The 17,085-nt window shown below is 44.8% G+C and overlaps 2 protein-coding genes across 6 annotated transcripts in view; one reads left to right on the top strand and one right to left on the bottom strand.

Moving 5' to 3' along the window:
- The first annotated feature begins 569 nt into the window (after nt 1–569).
- trub2 (TruB pseudouridine (psi) synthase family member 2) lies at nt 570–16,350 on the top strand. The gene is made up of 8 exons (XM_069934934.1): nt 570–699; nt 4,394–4,525; nt 6,367–6,441; nt 9,622–9,683; nt 11,653–11,734; nt 12,714–12,786; nt 13,457–13,593; nt 14,065–16,350. The coding sequence occupies exons 1-8, from the start codon at nt 597–599 to the stop codon at nt 14,382–14,384; spliced, it is 984 nt and encodes a 327-aa protein (XP_069791035.1). The 5' UTR covers nt 570–596; the 3' UTR covers nt 14,385–16,350.
- Nucleotides 6,545–17,085, bottom strand: part of coq4 (coenzyme Q4 homolog (S. cerevisiae)) — a 31,142-nt gene continuing 20,601 nt past the window's right edge. For 2 of the 5 annotated variants that reach the window (XM_069934949.1, XM_069934968.1), the window contains 2 exons: nt 16,256–16,349; nt 13,864–14,971 (listed from right to left, as the gene is read on the bottom strand). In XM_069934949.1, the coding sequence (XP_069791050.1) occupies nt 14,800–14,971; nt 16,256–16,349 (266 nt within the window). In that variant the 3' untranslated portion in view covers nt 13,864–14,799. Of the gene's footprint in view, nt 8,525–11,612; nt 12,822–13,863; nt 14,972–16,255; nt 16,350–17,085 lie in introns of those variants that run through there. The other 3 variants (XM_069934959.1, XM_069934966.1, XM_069934974.1) reach the window with 3 other exon arrangements.

Raw genomic sequence — 17,085 nt, 5'->3', positions numbered from 1 at the left:
AAACCAAACACATTAAGGGTCATCCCAAGGACACCCAGTCAGAATTTGAGAGACCTGGGCCCCATCCTGGGGAGACCAACTGTCTTGAGGCTGATCAGAGGCTTGAGGGATGAAGGTCTCTGAGTTTCCAGGCCCTTCATCTCAAGTAGAGGAGCTCTGAGGTAGAGGGGCCACGTAATTGGCAGGAAGGAGTCGGCTACTGGAATATGTTCCCATGCCACAGTCAACAAGAGCATGACCTCCAATCCGAGAGGGGAAAGGAGAGACTCTACAGCACCAAACCCCATCCCCATGGACAGACTAAGGTGCTCTGTAGTTTGGGATGTTGGGAACTCCCCATAGCTGCTGGGTTGGGGTTCTTGGGATGGCCAGGAATGGGTTGGTTCCTTCTTCCACACAGAAAGATAGGCAAAATAAAAACTTTTTCGATTTGAAGAACACAACAGAAAACGGACACACGCTTCTCCTGCAGACGGAGGATAAGTAGCTCCTGCTGATTGACATGGACATGTGACCAACCAGCAAGAGCGTTTCGCCCCGCTGGCCAATAGGCGATGAGAGAGGTGGAACTTCCCGGCTGCTCTATCCAGGCGAGGATGAAGGGTGTGCGGTCGCTGAGCGGCCTTTTCGCCGTCTACAAACCGGCCGGCGTCCATTGGAAGAGAGTCCGTGACACCGTGGAAACTAAGCTGCTGAAAGGTGGGGAGTCGGATCTCGATTAAAGCGTGAGGGAAGGACCCCTCCACCTCAATCCCGGACCCGCCCACCCATCCTGGCCCGGACCCCCCCCCCCACCAATCCCGCTCTGGACCTCCCCCCCCCCCCCCCAATCCCGCTCTGGTCCTCCCACCCAAACCCCCCCCCCCTCTAATCCCGGTCTGGACCTCCCACCAAACACCCCCCCCCCCAATCCTGGTCTGGACTTCCCCCTCCCCCCCCCCATTCCCGGTCTGAATCTCCCATCCAACACACCCCCCCAATCCCGGTCTGGACCTCTCACCCAACCCCCCCCTCTAATCCCGGTCTGGACCTCCCACCAAACCCCCCCCCCCAATCCCGGTCTGGACCTCCCACCAAACCCCCCCCCCCCAATCCCGGTCTGGACCTCCCACCAAACCCCCTCCACCAATCCCGCTCTGGACCTCCCCCCCCCCCCCAATCCCGCTCTGGACCTCCCCCCCCAATCCCGCTCTGGACCTCCCCCCCCCAATCCCGCTCTGGACCTCCCCCCCCAACCCCCCCCCCCAATTCCCCCCCCAATCCCCCCCCTCTAATCCCGGTCTGGAACTCTCCCCCCCCCCTCCTCATCCCCCCCCCCTCTAATCCCGGTCTGGACCTCCCACCCAACCCTCTAATCCCGGTCTGGATCTCCCACCAAACCCCCCCCCCCGCCCCAATCCCGGTCTGGAGCTCCCACCCCCCCCCCCCCCCCCAGTCCCGGTCTGGACCTCCCACCCAACCCCCTCCTCTAATCCAGGTCTGGACCTCTCACCAAAACCCCCCCCACAATCCCGGTCTGGAGCTCCCAACCTCCCCCCCCCATTCCCGGTCTGAATCTCCCACCCAACCCCCCCATCCTGGCAAATTTTACTACTAAAAGCTTTCTTTACAACCCTTTACAGATTGTCTGATCTCAGGGTCAGGACTGATTAGTACTTGGAGGGGGGAACCCCTAGGAACACCAGGTGCTGTAGGTTTCTGTGCAGGGCACTGGACAAAGTGCTGACTCTCTATCTGCCTTATGGTAGACAAAAATTAAAAAATTTCATGTTTGTACATTCTAAATGTAGTATTATGTGACAATAATGGAACCTTTACCTGTGATGCCACTTTCAGTGAATTATGTATCTCTATTCCCAGATCCCGCTGTTCTACCGCACTCCTCAGTGCCCTACAATTTACTATGTATGTAATTTCTTGGTTTGTCAGGATGGAGGCTGGTGACAAGCGGTGTACCTCAAGGTTCGGATTTGGACCATTGCTGTTTGTCTGGAGGGTGGAGCAGTAAATTGGATTAGTAAATATGCAGATGATACTAAAATAGGGGGAATTGTGGATGCTGAAGAGGGTTTTCAAAGATTGCAGAGGGATTTAAATTGCTTAGAGGAGTGGGCAGAAAGATGGAGTTTAATGCTGATAAGTGTGAGGTGCTTCATTTTGGAAAGAATAATCAAAGCAAGACGTGGTAAATGGGAGGGCATTGAAGAATGCAGTGGAGCAGAAAGATCTAGGAATAACGGTACATTGTTCCCTGAAGGTAAGAGTGCATGTGGATAGGGTGGTAAAGAAGGCCTTTAGTATGCTTGCCTATATAAATCAGTGCATAGAATATAGGAGTTGGGAAGTAATGATGAAACTGTACAAGGCATTGGTGAGGCCAAATTTAGAGTACTGTGTGGAGTTCTGGTCACCGATTTATAGGAAGGATATTAACAAGATAGAGAGAGTGCAGAGAAGATTTACAAAAATGTTGCCTGGGTTTTCAGCATCTGGAATACAAGGAGAGATTGAGCAAATTAGGTCTTTATTCCTGGGAACTTAGAAGGCTGAGAGGGCATTTGATAGAGGTGTTTAAGATAATGAGAGGGATAGACAGAGTTGATGTGGAAAGGCTTTTCCCATTGAGAGTAGGAGAGATGGATACAAGAGGTCATGGGCTGAGAGTTGACGGTCAAAGGTTTAGGAGTAACATGAGGGGGAACTTTACTCAGAGAGTGGTTACTGTGTGGAATGGGCTTCCAGGAAAGGTGGTGGAGGCAGAGTCAATTTCAGCATTTAAGAAAGAGTTGGATAAGTATATGGATGGGAGGGATATAGGCGGAGTGCTGGTAAGTGGGATTAGAGGAGGGTACTTGGATCAGTGCGGACAAGAAGGGCCAAATTGGCCTGTTTCCATGCTGTAATTGTTATATGGTTTTATGGTCCTTCCAAAATGAAACATCTCACACTTTTCTGCATTAAACTCTATCTGCCATTTTTCAGCCCATTTTTCCATCTGGTTCAGATCCCTCTGCAAGCTTGAAAACATTATTTGCTGTTCACGGCACCTCCAATTTTAGTGTCAACTGCAAACTTGTTAATGCAATTAGTAACCGTGGATGACAAGGGATATTGAAGTAAAATTATGACAGGTAATGATAGCTATGTTCAGCCAAGTCGTTTGAAGATTGTAGGTGTAGGAGTAATTGTAAGGAAGCATGAAATCTCCATGGCAAGAAAGATTAAAGAGAATCCCAAGACATTTTGTAAGTATATCTGGTGCAAGAGAATTGGCAGTGAAAGATAGGACCCCTTGATGGACCAAAGGGATAATGTATGTGGAGCAGGGGGATGTGAACGAGGTCCTAAATGATTATTTCTTATCTATATTCAACAAAGAGAAGGATGTGGAAGATAGTGGGTTCATTGATAATCTGGTGCATGTTGGATGTCATGTAACACATAAATCATCAGGGCCAGATGGAATCTATTCCCAGAGACTATGGAAAGCAAGGGAACAGATAGATGGAATATTTACAGATTTTTGTATCATTATTAGCCACAGGAAGGTACAAGAAGGCTAGTGAATAGCCAGTGTTGTTCCTTTATTTAAGAAGGACAGCAGGGTAAACTAGGTAATTACATAGAGTGAGCCTTAAACTGATGCAAGTTATAGGAGAAAATTCCAAGCAACAGGATTTTGATACACTTGGAAAGGCACGGAATGATGAGAGATAGCACAGAAATCCCATCTCACTGATTTGATGAGTTTTTGAGAATATTAATGAAGGGAGCATGGTAGATGGCGGATTTAAGTGAGACATTTGGCATGGTCCAGAAGGTTAAGGCATATGGGATACAAGGCAAGTTGGTTAATTGGATTGGAGACAGGTTGTATGGAAGGATGCTTTTCTGATTGGAGGTCCATAACGAGTGATGTTCCACAGGGATCAGTGCTGTGACCTTTACTGTTTGTGATACATTTTAGTGACATTCATGTAAGTGTTGGAGGAATGATTAATAAGTTTGCTAATGACCTGAAAATTGGTGGATAGTGAGGAAAGCTATTTACAGCAGGATGTAGCTCAGGTGGAAAATGGCTTGTTGGGATGTTGGATGGAAATTAACCCCAGCAAATGGAACATGATGCATTTTTGGAAGTCAAATGAGGTAGAACTTGCACCTTAAATAGTGGGGCATGATGAATGTTGAAAGGTGCCCTGAAAATAGCACAACAGGTTGACAGCATGGTAAAGATGTATGGCATACTTGCTTTTCCAAGTCAAGATGAAGGAATGAAAAGATCAAGAATAGTTCGTTAATCTCACTTTAACCCTGCCCATGCTCCCATAACTCTGATGTTGGTGACACAGAGCTGCAAATGTGGTAACTGATGTGTTCATCTCATTTCCAGCCCTCAATTCTTCAGAACGTCCAGTCCAAGAATACCAAATCCGCTTTCTGCCAAATAGTGCTCAGGGAACAAATGATGCAGAAACCAACCTGACTGTGGCACAGGTGCCAGTCCTGGCAAATCATCCACGAGGTGAGAGGTCAAGGAGAGTTGGTGAGAGCAGCTATTCTGAAATACTAGAAGTTTTTCATGCAAAGGTTTTTTTTTGCAGTTTTATGACATTTAGTACTGTGTTTGCAGTGTCTGCTGACCTGGAATATTTAATGCTGGGGGTTTGGGTTTTCTGCAGTATTGGGGTGTTTAAGCCTGACTTTGGTTCTGAAGAATTGGAATGTTTTATGCTGGGGTTCGGAGTACTGCAGATTGGAGTGTGGTAATCCTGCAATGTGTTTTCTGTTTCAGCAGTTCTGGTGTTAGGGGTGCAGATTTGGAGTGCTCAATGCAGGGTTAGGGGTGCTGTGATTTTGGAGTGCTCAATGCAGGGTTAGGGGTGCTGTGATTTTGGAGTGCTCAATGCAGGGTTTGGGGTGCTGTGATTTTGGAGTGCTCAATGCAGGGTTTGGGGTGTAGATTTGGAGTGCTCAATGCAGGGTTTGGGGTGCTGTGATTTTGGAGTGCTCAATGCAGGGTTTGGGGTGCTGTGATTTTGGAGTGGTAAATGTTGGGTTTAGTGTCTGCAGTATTGGATTGTGCTATGATTTCTGCAGTATTGGGGTGCCCATATACTGGAGTTTGTTGTAATGCAGTGTTTAATGCAGGGTTGTGTTGTCAAAGGTTTAGTGCTGTGTTTGCAGTATTGATGTGTTCAGTGCTCTTTCATGGTGTCTGCATTTTTTGGAGTTTTGTCGCTGAGTTTTATGGAATGGGTGATGCCTGCTTCATGGGTGTACAGCATTGGAGTGTTTAATAGTGTTTCTGGAACTGTGGTGTGGGAGTGTTTAATGCTGGCTTTGCAGTTTGTTTAGTAATCGAGTGGGGTTTTTTTGCTGGGTTTAGTGTGTGTGGATTTTTGGTTTTTAATGCTGGGTTCAGGAGTTTTGGGAGTATTTCATGCTCATGGTGTCTACATTTATTTCTAGATTTGTAGCATTTGGAGTATTGGAAAGTATAATCCTGTTTTTCATGGTGTCTGCACCAGAGAAATGTTAAATGTTGGGTTTGAAGTGTCTGCAGAATTGAAACATAGGAAACTTACAGCACAATACCGGCCCTTCAGTCCACAAAGTTGGGCCTAACATGTCCGTACCATAGAAATTACTAGGCATTCCCATAGCCCTCTATTTTTCTAAGCCCCATGTACCTATCCAAAAGTCTCTTAAAGTACCACTCTGTGCAAAACAAAACATATCCCTGACCTCTTCTGTACCTACTCCCCAGCACCTTAAACCTGTGTTCTCTTGTGGCAACAATTTCAGCCCTGGGAAAAAGCCTCTGACGACCTACATGATCAATGCCTCTCATTATCTTATACACCTCTTTCAGGTCACTTCTCGCTCCCAGGAAAAAAGGTTGAGTTCATTCAATCTGTTTAAATAAGGCATGCTCCCTAAACCAGGCCACATCCTTGTAAATCTCCTCTGCACCCATTCTGTGGCTTCTACTTCCTTCCTGTAGTGAGGTGACCAGAACTGCACAAATTACTCCAATTGGGATCTGACCAGGGTCCTATATAGCTGCAATTGAATGTTTAAAGCAGGTTTGCAAGTACTGTAATGGAGTATTTAATCTTGTTTTTGGGAATGTCTGCAGTTTTGGAAAGTATATTGCTGGGCTTTTGCTGACTGCGGTATTGTTTAATGCATAGTTTAGGTTGTGTGCATTTTTGGTGTGTTGAGTGCTGGGTTTGGTGTTTGTACAGTGTGCCTGGAATCTTTACTGCCTAGTTGTGTAAGCTGTTGGTTTTGGGTTTCTGGAGGATTGTAATGGTTTCGACATGGCTTAAGTTTATAATTGTTTTATTTTTGTTGTTACAGTCCGAGGTCCTAAATTTGTTCACCTGAAGGTGGGAGTTGGTCATCATCTGGATTATCGATCATCTGGCGTCTTTGGTAATGCTGATTTTAATTGCTTAATGTCTTATGCCTTTGAATTGATTGCAAATGTAAGAATTACATGCTGTGGTGTCGGATTATTAAATCAAAGCTTCTGCGCTTATATTATGAATTGATGTGTTTTAATATTGTAAATAAAAATGCAGAATGACAATTTATTTTGAATTGCGTTTGAATGTTGGATGGATTGTAATCAATGATCACCATATTGCAGTTCGTGATTCCTGAAAAAGAACTTCTTTCTAGCAGTAATGCTCTCATCCATCATGTGCTCTGTTTGAGTGGCAGATGTTTTCTTGGTTCAGTGTTATGTTGTTTTTTGTATGTGCTGGGTCATAAGGTTAAATTATCACAATGGAGAGGAGACACTAGCCCTTTTTCCTCTGGCATCCCAGTTAATTGGCCTGCAGTGTTCCAGGATAGGAAGCCGATTGTGCTGTTTCCACTGGGCCACCTTTAACTGGGACAAGGACTGCTTTTCCACTGAACACAACTCATCCCCGGAAATCGGAAAGTCTACCTTCAACAGTTCAGGTGCCTAAACTTTTAATCTGGGATCTTCGGGATCAGACACCTGCTGTTGTTTGGAATCTTTGCCGTAGGCCCCCGCTGTCCATTGGGGCCCCACTCCCACCAGGGCCCCGGGCTGAGCAGTGGTTCAATGTGCACTGTTCAAGATACTCTCAACCAGCACGTCAGAGGTAACGGGATGGCCCAGGAACTCAGCCAAAAAGGCAGCCAGGGTCGGCAGAGTGGTTCCAGCTGCATGGGGGAATTATGGGTAAGGAAAATTGCCGTTGCTTCCGCATTGAGCCTTTGCTGTGATCCAGTTCGGTGCTCCGTAAATTCTGGGCTTGGCAGCATTACACCCCTGCTGCCCCATTGGGAGTTAGATGGTAGGGGGGCAATGGATAGCGCTTAGCTGCCAGGGTGTGCCTAAGGACTGGCTTGATGAGCTGTTGGGAGTGCCTGAAAGCTGCCAGTCCTCGGCTCTGGGTGGGAGTGAGGGGGGTGGGGGTGCAACGGACAGCGAAGATTCCAAACAATGGCAGGTGTCCGGTCTCGACGATTCCAGATAAGGTTAGGCACCTGTAGCCCAGGGATACAACATCATTTTTCCACTGGTTTAATCGGCATGTCAGCTGACGCTGGGGATTTGAATTGGGGTCAAGGCTATCAATCCCTGGCGTGATTTAACACCAGCTTGCTGATTGAATTGCTTTTCCAATGGACCCTTAACTAGTAAATTGGCCATCAATTCCTGGGACATGGTGCCAATAAGAAAAGGGCTACTGATTTACTTAAGAGTGTTTAGAAAAGGGTGCATGGATCCTTGTCGCGGTTCATCCTCAGCAACAGCGCAACAGAGAACTCCCTGATATGTGGGCTGTTCCTGAGGGCTACGCAGAGACAGACATCCAACACTGCTGCAAGATCATCAACTCAGTGAAAGACATTCTTTAGTCTGCCCAAAACTTGTTGGTCTTTCAGTACAGTGAGGGAATGCTACCGACAGATATAATTCCAGGCTGCAGGAGTATGTGCTGAGGGCGGTACTGTGGAGAAGGACCACAGTCTATGACCCTTCTACTACCAGGCATTGAGGAGCTGAGCCTGAGGGGTGGGGGGTTGGCAAGCCTGTCAAACAACACCGAGAGTGGAGAGGGGACATTAGCAGCAATGGTGCTATGCAGTGCAATAGTTAACACTACAATGTACAATGACAAAATGTATATACAAATATGACACTAAGAACATGAAAAGACTGCATTGTTTTACTTTGTATATACTTATCAATGATATTTGGACAACAAAAATCCATGTATCGAGTCGTTGTCTGTGCACTGTTTGGGCCTGGAACCAACTGACTGTCCCCAGTTATTGACTGGAGCTAGAAATTGACCCCCACTCTCGAGCCTTTGCCCATCCGATGTGATCCTGCTGTAACTTTTGATTCCTGCTGGAGTTCGGCAATGTGTAGCGAGAGGGTGGAAAATCTTGCTGATTTTCCAAACTGTCATGCTGGAAATCTCTGAACCTGGCCTCCTTCTGGTCACCTGACATCAACAGTTGTTTCCAGCTGTGTTTTATTAAAAGAAATTTTATTTAGTTTTTTTAAAAAAAATTGTAGATGTATTGTAGATGTTGGAGATTTAGTCCATCAATGGCAGAGGCCCCTGGGACCACAGCTGAGCCAGGAAGGATAGAACAAGGAACTGCGATCCGGCTCCTTGGGCAGCGCAAACATTTACTGCAGGGAACTCTCATCTGTACACTCCTACCCTCTTCCTCAGGGAAGGCCATTCAGCTCTTCAGGAATGCAAAGCTTGTTACAAAGAAATTAAGGCCATTCGAGCACTTGGTTTGAGCAGTTACTTGCTCCTGCTACTGCATTTTGGAAAGAGATTGCCCTTTAAACGAGTAAAGCACCTCTCTAAATGTTGCTACCCTAACCCTTGAGTTTACCCTTGTTCAGGATTTCTCTTTGATCAAATTCTTTAAATATCACAACGGGTAACAAACTAATTAGAAATTGGAAAACTGCAAATGCTGGAAATCTGAAATAAAAACAATGCTAGAAGGAGAAACCAAGTTAATGTTTCAGATTGAAGACCCTTCAGAATAAACTGATTGGAATTGAATAGATTCACACCCAGCACAAATTGAGTGCCCACAGCCATGATTGATAAAGGTAGCATTTGTGCAAAGAGTTTGGGGCTGGTTTCAATGAACTGTGATGGATCTGAAATGTCTATTCTTTACACGTAATTTGCTGAGAGTTTCCAGGAATTCCTGCTCTTGGATTCTGATGGATTGGTGGTCAAAGATATGGAGACTGCTCGATACCAGCAGAGGCATCGGGTGCAAACAAAAATGGTGCTCGGATGAGAGGAAGGGTGTTACTCTGGAGATTTGAGTATTTGGAAGTGGGTTGAGGATGGGAAGAATGGACTCAAACCTATTGATTGTGGAAGTGGCATCTTGCACACGTTATTCATGGGGGGGATGGTAATCTTATCCCACTGATCAGCCCTGAAGTTTCAGTTTACCTCTGGGCCACATCCAGACACAACAGAGTTTGCTGTGATGGTGCTAATGAAGTGATCCCTTCCGTGTGGAATGGCCACATCAGTGCTGCCCCTGGTTCTAACAAACTGCACTATTGTATCTCCGCAGTGCTTGCAGTTGGCAGTGGCAACAAGCAGCTATCTTACCTGCATAACTGTCACCTGACCAAGGTAAGGCTACAGGGGCCCGTGTGAGAGCTGACACTCCTCCCTAACCAAGCATTGTAGCAATCCTCTACAACACATCCCATGAGCCTCTTGTACTGCCTACCTTCAACATTCTCCAAATATGTAAATAGCAAAAGGAGAGTGAAGGATAAAATTGATCCCTTAGAGAATTAGAGCGGTGCACTGTGTGCAGAGCCAAATGAGATGGGGGAGATATTGAATGAGTTGTTCTCTCTATTCACTCGGGAAAAGAATATGGAATCGTGTAGGATAAGAGAAGCAAAAGAGGTGATTATGGAAAATGTAGGGATTAGGAAAGAGGGAGTATTGGAACATTTGAGGCATATAAAGGTGGATAAGTCTCTGGATCCTGACGGGATTTCCCCTAGGTCCTTGAGGGAAGTCGGGGAGTAAATAGACCATTTAAAAGTCACAAGAGGGCGGCATTGTGCCACAGGATTGGCATATTGCAAACGTGGTTCCTCTGTTTAAAAAGGGCTCCAGGTGTAGGTCCAGCAATTATAGATCAGTAAGTTTGACGTCAGTGGTTGGTAAACTAATGGAGAGTATTCTTAGAGATAATATGTATAAGTATCTAGTGAGGCAGAGACTGATGCAAGAAGAATTAGTCTGTAGCAACTACAACTCCAGTCTTCCCATCAGTTCATTAATTCTGGGCATCAAATTTCAAAGGCCCATGTGCCAACACTGCATTTAAAAGACTGAACTTTCTAGATTTTGGCCTGGACTGTAATGGTTTAGGGATCATACAGACACCCTGCGCATAGCTGGGGATAGATCTAGTGTTAAGGATAGTTTTAAAATTAAGTCTATAGTTTTAAAAGTTAGAAATAAAATTAGTGTTTTATAAATTAAACACCATCTGGCTCATTGCCTATTGCTGCTCGTTACGTGCAGTTCATAACAATAGACATATGCATATTGAGGAACCAATCACTGCCTGCACAGACAATGACCAGTTTTGAGGCCACTTGGCTCCCTTCTGTTTGCTATTCTAATTGGAATCAATTATATCAGGTGTTTATGAATGCTTGTTCATGGGTTTAGAACACTGTAAGAGCATATTTACATGGGATGATCAGGTACAAATGAGATGGGCTGAGTGGTATCTGCATACTTTGCTATCTGGAAGAAGATAGTGCAACTGTCCCGCATGGAAAACTTGGTATAAACTGTTTGTTAAACCGGAAAGTCCGGAGATGCTGTGATTTTAATATAATGTACAAAAGTGCTGGAGAATCTCAGTATGACACGCAGCATCCATAGGAAGGAAAGGAATATATGAGCCACATGAAACAATGGTTATGTCCCTTTGCTTCCTATGGAGGTTGTGTGACCTGCTGAGTTTCTCTAGTACTTTTATGTATAAACTATCTAAGGGCTGCTATTCCATGAGATGGCTGTAAGGATACTATGGGAGCATTGGAGTTTTCCCAGTGTCCTGGCTTGTATTCCCCACCTGTGTGCAATGAACAATTAATGAGCTGCTTTGTGTTGCTTGTAGTGTTTGCCATGTTTCATGAAAGTAATTGATGGTATGAAATGCACAGCCTCAAGGGTGGTACAGTTGGCATAGTGGTTAGCGCAAAGCTGTTACAGTGGGTCAGAGTTTGAATTCTGCAAGGAGTTTATATGTTCTCCCCATATCTGCAAGGGTTTTCACCGGGGAATCCGATTTCCTCCCACCATTCAAAACATACTGCGATTTGTAGGTCAATTGGGTGCCACAGGTTCATGAGCCAAAAGGCCCTGTTATTGTGCTGTATGTTTTTTAAAAAAAGGGTCATTTGGAAAAATGAAAATAGATGAATTGAGGAAGTGGGGAGGGTTTGGTTACATTGTGGCCAGTGCAGGCTCTCTGCTGATGTAACAGGAGTTGCAAATGTTGATTAGTTTCTTCTGCTCAGTCAGTCAAGGCACAGTAACCTTTTTTATTGTGTGGGCTTCCCAGGAATACACAGTAAAAGGCAGCTTTGGAACAGCAACAGATGATTTTTCAGACACAGGAAGACTAATTGAGAAAACAACTTATGGTGAGTGTGTCTCACACAGAACAGTTGCTGTTATTGACATCCTGATGAATAGGGTTCACCAACCAGATGCTCCAAATTTAAATGGTCAACCATTTCCCATGCCTGTCCATGGCCTCATGTACTATCCCACCAAGACCCCCTTTAAATTGGAGAAACACTTGATTTTCCATCTGGGCACTCTTTAACCAGATGTCATTAACATCAATTTCTTTAGTTTCTGCTAACCAGCTCTCCATTCTCTCTCCCTTCCCTTAGCTCTCCACAACATTCTGTATTCCCAGAGCCATTGCTTGCTGCTGTACCCTCCCTCCCTCATCCACCTATTACCTCTTGCCTTTGGGTCGGTTCTCCTCCCCCCCCCCCACCGTGACATTTTGTTTGCATGCCTGCCAACATTTTTCCATACTTTGATGAAGGGCTCAAGCTCAAAAAGTTGATTGTGTATCTATCTTTGCTACATAAAGGACACTGTTTGACCTCGAGTTCTCATGCATTATGTTTCTACTCAAAATTTAAATACTGAGAACAACTTTAAGGACTAGACATTACCCCTCCCTGTCTCCCCCACACCCAAGTACCCTTCACCTCCAGCCCACTGCTCCTTCCTCTGTCTTCCATAACCTTAACTTTTCTCCTTAAAGCTCCCCTGAAACCTGCTCTCTTTCTCTATTCCTTAAGTTTTCCCCATTTCAGAAACATTGCCTCATTCCTATTCTGGCTACCTGATAGTTCTGCCAGTTTCCCTGAAGATTTTTTTTAAATTTAACACACCTTCCCATCTGTTCTCTGTTGATTGGGTCTGTGACCAGTTTGGTGTTTGATTCTGTATAGCCTGTTGCATTTTCTGCAGCTTCTCTAACTCAGTAGGGGCTCACTTCTTCCAGTGCTCTGCTACAACACTTCATCTACTCCAGTGCACGTCCAATAAAGTGAAGGTGTCTGGCACGACCTGTACTGAACCAGTGAAATGTCGTTGCAGATCATATTACACAGGACAGGTTGGATCGGATCATCGCTGTGATCCAGGGCAGCCACCAGAAAGCTCTGATAACGTATGTATCTGGGGAGTTCAGGTGATGGTGCATTCCTGGAGTGCAGAAACATGGAGGAGGAAACAGGGCAGACATTAGCATTGTAAATCACAGATCAGGAGTCCATTTGGCCCATTGTGCATGTGCTGTTTTGAAAGCATGTCTCTGCATTTTACTTGTCGCCTGTTTTTTTTTAACCTTTCACGTTTATATCTTATTTTCTTTTAATTTACTGCCCTTTAAGGAAGTGAATGGACAAGTGCAATTATCAGTGAAAGCATGTGCTTCTGACCCATTGATGGAGGGAAAGTGAAGCAGTTGAAAAGGGATGGGCCCAGGATCCTGTTCTGAGGAGCTCTTGCTGAGATGTCCAGAACCTGGGATAACTGACTTCAACAACCAGAATCATTTTTCTTTGTTCTGGGTATGAGAGAGTTCCCTTCTCTCACTACACTGCTGTGTTCAGTTGGCTTTGATTTCCCCCTGGGTTCCTGATGCCTTACTTGGGCAGTTATACCTCTGGGGATTTGTATTTTTTTCTCCACATGATGAGCTGATGTGGCACTATCTGCTCAAGGTGTATTGTAAAAGACCATGAAGTCTTTTGAATTGCAACCGTTCTCTCTCTGATGTGAAATTCAAGCTTGTGAGTTGTATGCATTGTGCCCTCTAACTGCTTGAATTCTCCCAGGTATTCTGGCATCGATTTGAAAAGTCAAGAGGCATACGAGCTTGCCTGTCGGGGGATGCTACGCCCACTGCACAAATCCCCTCCCATCATCACTGGCATTCGATGTATAGAGCTGGCCCTTCCGAATTTCATTCTAGGTACGTTGATAAAATTGTAGCAGTAAAAAGTAGATTGATTCACACCCTGTCTCTACTCCATTCCTCATTCTGGACTTCTGGTTTGTGTGATGCCAAGTGCTTATTCCTTCTGTGCTTGAGCTCAGTAAAGTGGAACTCTTAATCCAGTGGGCTCTGACAGGCTGATTTTACAGACTTCAGTACTACTAAAACCCACTACAATTCATTGGTTTGAATGAAATAGTGGTATATATTTTCCTTCTGAACACAGTGTCAGATGCCAATCCCTCATGATCTTCAAACTATTTTATTAGTATAATTAGTTCAGTTACTTTGTCAATGAATGCCTTTGCCCAACATCACCCAGTCATCCATATGTGATCCTGGCTGTGCTCACTCAGTAAGGGTGCCAGCCACTCACATCAACCAGCTTGAGTATTTGACATTGCCCCTCATTCCCAGGGATTCTCTAATTCTGAATCTTTCCCTCAGAGATCCAATGTGTGCACGAGACCCAGCAGTACTTGCGCAAGATTATCCACGAGATAGGTTTGGAGCTGAAATCTTCGGCAGTGTGTACCAGTGTGCGACGCACGCGTGAAGGAGTTTTTTCTCTGGACGATACATTGATTAAAACAGAGTGGAATCTACAGAATATATCCACTGCAGTTCAACACAGCCAGCTGAGAGTGGAAGCAGCACTTCTGGAAGAGCACTGGAGACGCACTGCCTTCTCTGGGGAAAGCATGTCGACTGGAGACCAAGCTAGGGGCCTAGGAAGGTATCCAGTGGCCACAACAGCAGCATCCTGACTTACTGCACTGTGCACATGATTTCAGCTCCATGTTCAGTGAAGGGCATCAGAAGTGAAATAACTTGTGCATCCCATGGTACATTTGTGTGAGCAGGAAATACACATTAGAGACTGGTTCAAGATCAGTATGTTTCCTTTCATTTGAAGAAACATAGTCTTGTGATTTAGACCAATATTTTCTAAACCAAAGACATTGGTAAGCAGGTTTTTAAAAAAATTGTGTTTATCATATATTCCTGGAAATCAGATGTTTCGTGCTGCAGTGAGAGATCATGGGCTGGATAGAGAGGATTGGTTTCCTTATGCTGTGGTTAATGGCTCCAGGACCACTCTAGCTTCTGACCCTTTTGTTGTGATGTTATAAATGATTCACATTTAATGATTTTACAAACCTCACTTCTGTAACTCATTTTTTACATCCTGCTTGTGTTTTGAAGAGGAGGTGGTAGAATCCCAATCTCTTCCCGCAGTGACTCTAAGTTTTGGTCCCATCGATTCTCATAGTAGATGTTCAGTACACAGTGAGCAGTTCTGCCACATTGTACAGCCCATGGGATCAGATCTCTTGTCAAAATCTTGATCTTTCTGTGTTTGGGAGACAAGAAAGAGTTAGCCCAAGTAGCGAAGAGTCTCACCTCAAATCTTGCTCTCATGTAAATATTGTACTGCAAACTGTTTAACATCTGTTGGAAAAAATGGATTCATTTAAATCAACAATGGAAATAAGGTTTATGGCTTTTATTGGCTCAAAGGGTTAAAAGAAAGGAAGACATGCTATATCTGGAAAACTTTGATCTCATCTAAGAAGTGACATATTGTATTGAAGGTAATTTGGAGAAGGATCATCAAGTTGATTTCCAGGAGGAAAGGATTGTTTTGAAAGTCCCTCTGCAGTTGAGAAAAAACAGGTTTTCTGCAGGGATTTGACAAATGCTTGCTAAGAGTACATATTCTCTAAACCTGGAGCCACTTGTTAAAGTGGAGGTATTCAGATGCTGGCGACTCTGGAAGTCTCACCCAAAAGAACTGTTCAGGTTAATAAATGAACAGAGTCAAGGCTCTGCCTCAATAGAATAGATGAGAAGTTGATGCTGAGGCCCTGATCCATCTGGATGGCACTCTTTCAGTTCTTTTAATGTAGAGGATGTTAGGCAGAGAGATTGTCAAAGGGGTCCTATTCCCAGAGAGGCCAAGTTCAACCTGGTGACTGTTTCACAGAACCTCTGTGCCCTGTCCCCACCTCTCATCCTTCATCACTCCAAAGAGAAAAGGCCTAGCTTTGTCAACCTTGCTTCATATGTTCTCCAATCCAAGGAAATCTCTGCACCCTCTCCAAAGTTTCTACATCCTTTCTATAAGGAGGAAACCAGAATTGAATCCAGTACTCCCAAGTGTGGTCTAACCAGGTTTATAGAGCTGCAACATTACCTCAGAGCTCTTGAACTCAATCCCCCGACTAATGAAAGTCAGCACACCATATGCCTTCTTATCTACTTGTCAAATTTGTACAATCACCTTGAGGAATCTGTGGACCTAGACTCTAAGATCCTTCTGTTCCTCCACATTGTTAAGAAAACTCTGTCTTCAAGTTCAGCCTTCTAAAATGCATCACTTCACACTTGTACAATGGAACTCCATCTGTTTTCTGCCCAATTCTGTATGCTGACTGTACCCTACTGTGACCCTTGATAATCAATACCTTCAACCTTTCATATCATTTGCAAACCTAATGACCTACACAGCCCATTTCTTCATTCAGGTCATCCCAAACACTCTGTTCACCTGTCCTGCCATCTTCAAAGAGCTTTGTACCTGCACTGAACTCACAACTAATTTGAACAAATGAGCTAAGGCAGAAGAAACCTTTACCTGGCAGACATGCGGAGTGGGCCAAACACAGCTCCCAGAATGCACATGGGCAGACCAGTCTGTACTGCCTCAAACCACTTGACAGCAACCTCACCTGTTCAGTGTGAAAAAGCAACCGTTAGGGGGCCCCAGGCAGCCAAACATTCAAACTATTAACTCCCCTCACCAAACCAGCACACAGAGGCTTTCCACTCTTCTCCAAATGGATAAGGAACTAAATTCCAGTACATTTTAACACCCCAGACCCAAAATATATATTACTTACAGTCTATCACCCAACAACAAATCCCAGGGTGGGTAAAAGATGAAATGTCCCTGAAAATGAACTTCATGGCAATGCTACAAATGTGGAAATATTTCTTCCATTTCCCAAACCAGGGTTGGATGAGGAAGGTGGAGCCTTCTGAAGTGGATTGGAGGGCCCTGTTTAATATACATTTATTATTATTGCCATTACTCCCAGAGAGTACATTCCTGTGTCACTTGCTCTGTGGATAAATTTCATGGCACCAGCACCAAAACAGGTGACTTTGTCCCTCTGCCTGAATTGCATTAGAACCCAGAGGTGGAAAATGGCACAATTTGATGGTCTGAGATAGGCAAAAACAGTACAACTCCAATTATCTGAAATGGTCAGGACCGGGCCTATGTCAGATAACTGGTCATTTCTTTTTAAACAACAGCCTAGTAGCAACAGCACATCACTTGTAACAGTATTTAAACAACATAAAACAACAAGGAAAGGCTTTTTAAGCATTAAAATAATGTTCAATTCTCTCCAAAAAAAGTGCTGGCTGCTGCCAATCACCGAGTGCTGGAGGCCACTCTCC

The sequence above is a fragment of the Narcine bancroftii genome, chromosome 1 (assembly GCF_036971445.1).
Source record: "Narcine bancroftii isolate sNarBan1 chromosome 1, sNarBan1.hap1, whole genome shotgun sequence".
Taxonomy (NCBI): domain Eukaryota; kingdom Metazoa; phylum Chordata; class Chondrichthyes; order Torpediniformes; family Narcinidae; genus Narcine; species Narcine bancroftii.
Note: the sequence above shows the minus strand (reverse complement) of the source record. Positions and strands in the feature narration are given on the sequence as shown.